We start from the raw sequence: 8,116 nt of genomic DNA, 5'->3' as shown, positions 1-8,116 counted from the left end.
TTGGCTTTTTGATAAAATAAAATATATTCTGCTAAAAAAAGATAAAATAAAAAATATTTTGATATTTTGAAGTTCCCAAACGGTAAAATTTTGTATTTATTTTATGATTTTTTTTTTGAGAAATATTACAATTACACCTTTTTATTCTTGAAAATCATAAAAAAGAGTTGAAAAGAGAGGACGAGAAGAGGAACCAATGCAGACAAATGGAGCGGATTATCGAAAATGGATTATATTTTGAAAGCAAGAAATTAATCATTATTCTACTAAAACCAACTTGCACTAACAATTGATATAGAGAGTCCAAGTCGTCACACCCAAAAGAAAAGGGGGAAAAAAAGACATTCCCTGAGAAATGAAACAGATTCAAATGAAGAGGAAATTCGACCCAACCACACATAATTATTCATCACAGATTCCATCATTATAATTATTTGAAGAACTTAGTCTTCTTGTCCCAAAAGAGTGAGCAGAAACTTCTTGTAATATCCAGAAACTTCCTTGGCCACTGAATTCTCTAGGTGCTCACTGTTCTTCTTGTAATAAAGATCTTTAATATCCCTCAAATCCCTCTCAGCCCTGGTCACGATCACACGCGTCAATGCATCCTCATAATTCCCTATCCTCTTAGTCGCATTTCGCAGAACCTAAAGGAAATTTTACAGCTTGGTTAATCTGTTCATCTTATAACAAAAGTAATTTTCAGTGACGTCAGAATTGGACAGGACATTGAACTGATTAGGGCATTGGTTCACTAAACCATGACATATGGCTGGTTCTCGGTCTGACTAATCGAACTGACCGGTCTGAGCTAGTTCTAACAACAGTGATAATGTTGTGAATCAAAAACTTATAGTTAGAGAAGTTATTATACCTTTTCATGGTACTTTTGGTGGTCACTGATGCAATGAATGGCAGTATGCACTGCCCTGAGGAAATTATCAGATGCATCATCCAGCAATTTCTATACAAATAAAATCGATAAAAATTTTTTATAGGGAAAGATTTTAGAATAATAATAATAAATATAATGAAAATAATTACTTGACCTTAGTGATGGAAGTGCCATGATCATCTCTGTAGCGATTGAAAGTTGCAACAAGCTGAGTCTTGCTTCTGGTAGTAAGAATCCTTATAACCTCTTCATGATTGTCACTCTTATGTTTAAGAGCATCATGAAGAATGTTTGCTTCAGTTTGTGCCAACCTCGCTTTCATCTCATCACCTTCATACCTGTACGAGCTCACCAACCCTACCAAAAACTGCTCAAAATAATTAATCAACAAAGTTTATTGCTTATTGAACCTTTAAATAATACGAACCAACATCCTATATATATATAAGGTTAATTAATGTGTAGTTTTACCCTTTAGAAGCATCCGGGACTTAAACTACTTTTTGGTGCAAAGTTAACTCTTTGTTAACAATAGGAGTAACATTGCACCATTTTCAATTATCAAACGGAAATATTATACCCAAAAAAAAAAAAGTTTACAGTCCTTGACACTTCTAAGACAGAATTGCCCTTTAACCCATATATATATATATATATATATTACATTAACGAACATATATAGTTCAGTTACCAGTTAATAAGCCAGGATCTGTTAACCATTAATTGGTCTTAGATTTGAGTCCTAGGTATGCATTACACTAAAAACTCATTGGGAGATCAACTTTTCCACTCACATAGTCAACTATAAGAGTCATATTTAGTCTACCATTATTTAACATAAAACACACAAACACACCCCCCCCAACAAGAGCATATATATATCTCCCTGGTAATAAGCTAAGCTAGTTTAACCCGTAGTCTTTAGCTCGAGTATTCAGTGTTTGTGTATCTATGTTAAAAGTTCAAAGTCAATAACTTACCTGGCGAAGATAACCACTAGTATGAGCGGCAACATCTTCTTCCAAAGAATGCTTGTAACGATTGTGATAGGCTCGTCTCACAGCCAAGAGCTCTTCAGATGAATAGATGCAAGAGATTTCCACAATCATAGTGTAATCAACATTATTGCTATTTCTAATGGCCACATTTGCCAACACAGCATCTCGATCTGTTGGTTCTAATACCCATCGATACACAGCTCTCTATGTTTAATTTGCAGATTAAACTTGTAAATACACAAGTGTGGACCAAAAAAAAATGTTAACTTTAACAAATCTATAAGAAGCTATATAATAAAATACCTCAAAGTCACCAGATAGCTTAGACTCAAGGCGTTTGATGAGATTCTCTTCATAAAGTTCTTCATAAGCTTGTCTGATCTGCTGAATTTGAAAAGAATTTCTGTGACCTAATATTGCTATCGCTGCCTTCTCATCAGTGCCCCATCCCACAAAATTTTAACTCAAGATAAGTAATATTACAATTACATTCTCATGGTAACCAAACTTAAACAAAAATTTTCGCTTCTATTGCGACTGGGTCAAATAAAATGGGTTCTAAAATCAGGAGATGGTTTATAGTAATAAATACCAAACGATTTCATAAAAAAGGTTTATGGAGAAAGATCTTATACCTTTGAAGGCCTTGTGGAGAGACTCAGCATCTTGAACGGGAGAGATTTCATTAGGAGCAATCAAAGTAGCCATTGATGAAGTTGCTCCGAGCTTCCTTTTAGAAGAAAAGTGATACTATGTATTGTGGATAATTTAGGGTTTAATGGAAACCTCAATTTATAAGCCAAAATGGCTTGATTGGAATCAACGCCTGCTCATGCTTGTTATGTGTTTGAAATTTATATTATTATATAACTAATTTAATAAATAATAGTTAATTAGTATTGCTTAACTGCTAAGGTCCAATAAAGTAATAGAAAACTTGATTCCCTACTTCAATGTCTGAAGGTCCTTTCATCATGGGGTGTTTTTTTTTGTCCTTTACCTCCGGCCTTATATATAAGTTTTGTTATTTTACACGGAAAGATGCAGGAATATTATTTACTTTCTTTTCATTTTGCCCTTTCACAATTTTTAATGAGTAAGGTAGGAGATTGCATGTATACAAAAGAAAAAATGTTTTTAAAAATGATGCATTTAATAAGGGTCAATTGAAAATTTCTTTTTCTTAAATAATAAATGAATTAATTATTTCTCATTAATTCTGATGAGATAGTTAGGAGTGACTTGTATATAGGATGAAAGAGAGTAAGTACTGTGATGTACTTAATTAATTATTTTACTTTTTTATTGTTAAAAGGAAGCAATTAATATATCATTACGTCAATATACAATTTATAAAATTTACAAAAAAAGTCTAATAAAAAATTGAAATTAAAAAAAATCTCGCTTAAATGGGGATTAAGAGGAATGTTGGCGAACACAGTTGCCCTAATTTTACTGGGTAAAATAGTAAATTGTCTTTTAAGTTATAGGCCCATAGTATTTGTGATCTTAAATTTATTTTTAATACAATATTTCCTTTCAACTTTTGAAAAAGGTCTTACTATTAACAAAAAGTTAATTTTATTCATTAGTTGACTAGAAATGACCTTAAAAACTACAAAAAAGGACTAAAAATTACAGTAAATGACCTAAAAATTACAAACAATAACTCAAAAAATTAAAGAAAATGACTAAGAAAATTTTGTTGGCTTTTTTATATAATTTTTAGGTTTTTTTGAATTAATTTCTAGTAAATTAATAGTCAAAATTAACTTTTGTTAACAGTAAGAACTAAATTGCACTTTTTTAAAAATTTGAATAGGAACATTAGAATACAGATGCTCTTGGACTTATAATTTATTGGATTTGATGTTAAAGAAACCATTTTTATGTACTTTTTATCCCATAGTCTCCGTAAAAGGAAAATAAAAGAGAGAATTACATACAAGACTTACTAAAGACAATTAATTACTTCTAGTTCTACCGACCATTGAGTTTAGGAGAATGACAATAATGTATTGTCATTCTCTGAAGCTCACTGGTGAGTAGACCTATGACTAATTAATTGTCTTGAATGGGACTTGTGTGTAATTCTTTTAAACTCAGTTATCAATAGATTTAAGAGTAATTAATTGTCTTGAGTGAGACCTTGAAATAATTTTCCCAAAATAGAGTGCCCCCTTCAATTTTTTAAAAAATCTAATGTACGGAAGGAAATTAGACATTGAATAATTGAGGTTTCCAATGAAACTAGCTAATTTACAATTTGATTTTCAGTCTAATTTCCTTCCTTTCACACACTAGGTGCAACTTGATATTAAGAAATTATTTTACAAGTGTGAACGGAAGGAAACTAGACTGAAAAGCACATGAAGCATTTTGGAAGGTTGTGGTTTCATTTTGCATTAGATTAATCAATTCCACCTAATCCAAAAGCCCATTTGCATACTTTTTTGTCAGATTTGAATTTCTCCATAATTATGCTTTTTCTTTACATATTAAATCATTTGGTATCCAAATTTAATTATATTTTATTTAAGGGGAATGCAATTTATACATTGTTTTGTTATTATTCATTTATATTAAAAGTATGAATTTAATTTTTATTAAAAATTAAATTAAAAAACAATAATACTCATCTTGTCCTCCATGTGTATTTCACTTACTAGAAAGAATATATAATCCTAAATGTAGTCTATTTGCATAAGATTTCTGGGTATTAAGTGATAGTGATTTATTTTTTCTTAAAGACACACCCTTTTTACAAATTTCCAATGAGTTGTTGGGAGTTACAGGTTGAAAAAAATGAGTTTCTGGGAGTAATAAATAAGAATAACAAAATATAAAGCTAATATTCAAATATTAAATTGGAGAAATTTGTGAAAGAAATTATTTTAAATTTATGACTCAATTGACAAAGTTAACCACTTTTCTTAATGTTAAGAAGATAAGCAAAACCCGTTTTTATTAATCAATAATAAATTGTGCCTTAAACCTCGTACATGTTTGTCCCATGGCGATCACATGGGGGTCACAAGGCAATCCGAGGATTCCTAGCGTATAAAAATGCGTCTGTCTTGTAACCCTCTTACAAGTTGTTTTTACTAGAATCATGATTTAATGGGTAAATCACACCGAGGTCCTTTAGAAGAATTCTAATGACCAAAAAATCCCATGAAATATAAAAATAACTTTGAAATCCCAAGGGCTTTAATTGCAAACAAATCTTAGTGTGCATTTACCAAAATGCCCTTATTTGAAAAAAGGAAAAAAAAAAAAAAAACTCTTCCCATGGTTGCTCGCTCTCTCTGGTTGAATCCTACTTTGTAGATTAAATTCTAGTACCCAGAAAAAGAAGACCACCAAGAGGTTGTACCTTTTCAAGGAAAGAATCCCAAAGAATTCAATTTGTCATTGACATAGTGTCATCTCTGATCTCAAATCCTGTAACAAACTCTGATCAGTCACCAAGATGAGGAGAAAGAAGAAATTTGCAGCTCATCTAAAGCATTACCAAGAAGATTAATTTCAGAACCATACCACATGGAATTCTTTAGCTCAACAAATCTATACCTCCAAGCTCCAGCAAGCACTAGCTTGACTCAATATTATATTGGCAGATTTTCAACCAGCTGTGGCAGTCGAAGCTTCTTCTCACCAATTTACTGAGAGTGAGAGCCTCAAACGATGCTTGTTAGATTTTTTATATTAAGTATGCTTAAAAATAGTATACTTTACAAAAATAACTTAAGTCATTTAATTAAATATTTCCTAAGCTTATATATTTATAATCTATCTTCTAATTTTTAGATATGAGACTTCTTTTATGTTCTAATATTTCCTCTACTGCTCTTTTTTCCTCTTTTTTTTTTTCCATTTTTTTCTTCTTCTTGCCTCAGCTTATAATTTTTTTAGTCTCAAAAACTTTAGGTCTATTCAATTTCTTCTTCTTCTTCTCCTTCTCTTTCTCATTCTCCTCCTTCTCTTTTTTAATATCTTGTTTTTTTTTCATCTTTTATTCTTTCATTTTTTCTCTTTTTTTTGTTTCTTTTTTGCCCCCAATCGAATAACTAATGATACTATAACTAATGATACTATGTTAGATTTCTTATATTAAATATGCTTAAATATAGTATACTTTACCAAAATAGTTTTGGCAATTTGATTAGATACTTTCACAGTTATATATTTATAATCTATCTTCGAATCTTTATATGCGGGACTTTTTTTTATGTTCTAATAATGCCCCTGTGAAAACAAGGAATCGAGTCAGTTACAATCAAGAGAACTTGGTAAAGCTCTTACTTCTATTTCTCAAGTCACACGGTGGATATGCTATCACTCCTTCCCTCTTCGCTTCGACCTTCCCTCATAGCTCCTTCTAGGCATCTGTAGTATGGCACTCCTAGACACCTATTTAGCTTCTTCAATCTAAAATATAAGCTAAAGGCGACGATGCTCCTTGACGTGAGAAAGTGGTTCACAAGGCTGCTGATTTGTTACTACCAAAGGGAGGAGTATGTGGAGCATGGCAATTCTCACGAACCAGCTCAAGCTGAAATTTTAGGAACCAGAAAAGGAAGATGGTGGTGACGGCACGGAGGGTGGCTACCGGAAGTAGCCAATCGAGGAAGCCAAGATTGAGCTTTTGTTTGAATGAAGGGAAACTTATTTGCAATTAAAACTCTTGGGATTTTTTTTCCCATAAAAAAAAATCTTGGGATTTTAAAGTTATTTTTACATTTCATGGGACTTTTAAGTTATTAGAATTCTTTTAAGGGACATCTGAATGATTTTCTCATGATAAATTTGTCCTTGACAAAAAAATGTTTTCTTGTAATTATATGACACCTAATATTATTATTATTCATCAACACTATATATAAAAAAAATAAAATTTGAGATAGAGAAATACCAATGGATTTGGGTTTAGTCAAAGAAACAAGCACATAACGTTAAGGTAAAAATTTAAATAATTGCCGGAAGATATACTTATATTTAATATCCAATTGTGACTCGATAATGATTGCCTTTAATGAGGATTTTTGTGTGCAGGAAAATAAAGTTGAGATATAAATTTAATTAAAAAAAAGACCTATTGCAAATTGACCTTGTGAAGATTTTGCAATAGGTTGTGTCATTGCCAACAAAGGACGTAACAAAATTTTTGCAAGTATTTAATTGCAACATAAATTTATTTTATCAAAAACTCAAGACCTCAATCTTCTTTGCTGACTGAATTTCTTCTTTAATAAATCTTTAGCTTAGAGGTTTTGGTTCGATGATTGCAAAAGATGTTTGTTGTCTTCTCACCAACTTCAATGTGGTCTACACTATGAGAGATTACGCTCAGGACTAGTGCAAGCAGATGCGTGCCTCTTGTGTTTTAACTTATTCTTTTAACTTCCAGGTTGTAATGTCTTTTTTTTTAATTATCTTTTCTTTTTAGCTTCTGGTGTATTTGAAACTATTTGGTCATTTATCCCATAAAAAAAAAAAAACTCTGTCATAATGCTTTTGTTTTGCAGTGACTTGTTCAATTTTAAAATTGTTGGGTCTAATTTTAAAATTGCTTTTGTCATATTACTTGGTTCAGTTGGTTGTGATTCCAACCTAACTCCAACTTAATAATTAATTAATTGATCCTGCGTCTAGAAACATTTTTGGATTATATATGTAACATGATCACCTCATCACCTGTAACTTGTACTACAAATAAAAAAAACAAAGTTTCATGGAGATGAATGATCACAACAACACATGACCACCAAACTTCACAGATGCCATCTCAAAGCTTACAAGTGCCATAGAGTTCTAAGTTCTAACTAAACAACTTGAACACAATGATCGTTATTATTTTTGAGGAAAAATGCATTTAAATATTTGAATTTCAGTTTACCAAAAAAAAGATTTGAATTTCAAAAATACTTAAATTAAATAAAATGAGGTTGCAATTACTATAAACTTTCACAAGATTCACCACTTGATTTAAGAAAATAATATTATATTTTCACAAATGACAATTTTAAGTAGTTATGCAGAAAATATTTTTAAAATTAAAACTATTAAAAAAATCTGTGTTAACCGTGAATTTAAGTGTTAATTTATAATTACAATTTTCAAGAACATTCAATTTTTTTTTTCAATTTGAGTTCTTAGGGAAAAAATATTTATTCCCTTAACTTATAGATTTATCTTCTTGGAAAATTCCACGAAATAATCT

The 8,116-nt window shown here is 30.7% G+C and overlaps 1 protein-coding gene across 2 annotated transcripts; it reads right to left on the bottom strand.

The window, feature by feature from the left end:
- Window positions 1–278: 278 nt before the first annotated feature.
- On the bottom strand, window positions 279–2,631 carry LOC129314654 (annexin-like protein RJ4). Of its 2 annotated transcripts, none has more exons than XM_054958144.1 (6): window positions 2,530–2,631; window positions 2,197–2,343; window positions 1,876–2,097; window positions 1,050–1,262; window positions 875–964; window positions 279–647 (listed from the first exon to the last, which is right to left on the bottom strand). In XM_054958144.1, the coding sequence occupies exons 1-6, from the start codon at window positions 2,599–2,601 to the stop codon at window positions 444–446; spliced, it is 948 nt and encodes a 315-aa protein (XP_054814119.1). In that variant the 5' UTR covers window positions 2,602–2,631; the 3' UTR covers window positions 279–443. The 2 variants fall into 2 exon arrangements, with proteins under 2 accessions (XP_054814119.1, XP_054814120.1); XM_054958145.1 differs by having other exon boundaries at window positions 2,197–2,274; window positions 2,529–2,630.
- Between the last annotated feature and the right edge of the window lie 5,485 nt (window positions 2,632–8,116).

Source organism: Prosopis cineraria, unplaced genomic scaffold, assembly GCF_029017545.1.
Source record: "Prosopis cineraria cultivar Desert tree isolate PC_DT_omini unplaced genomic scaffold, ASM2901754v1 PC6, whole genome shotgun sequence".
NCBI lineage: Eukaryota > Viridiplantae > Streptophyta > Magnoliopsida > Fabales > Fabaceae > Prosopis > Prosopis cineraria.
Note: the sequence above shows the minus strand (reverse complement) of the source record. Positions and strands in the feature narration are given on the sequence as shown.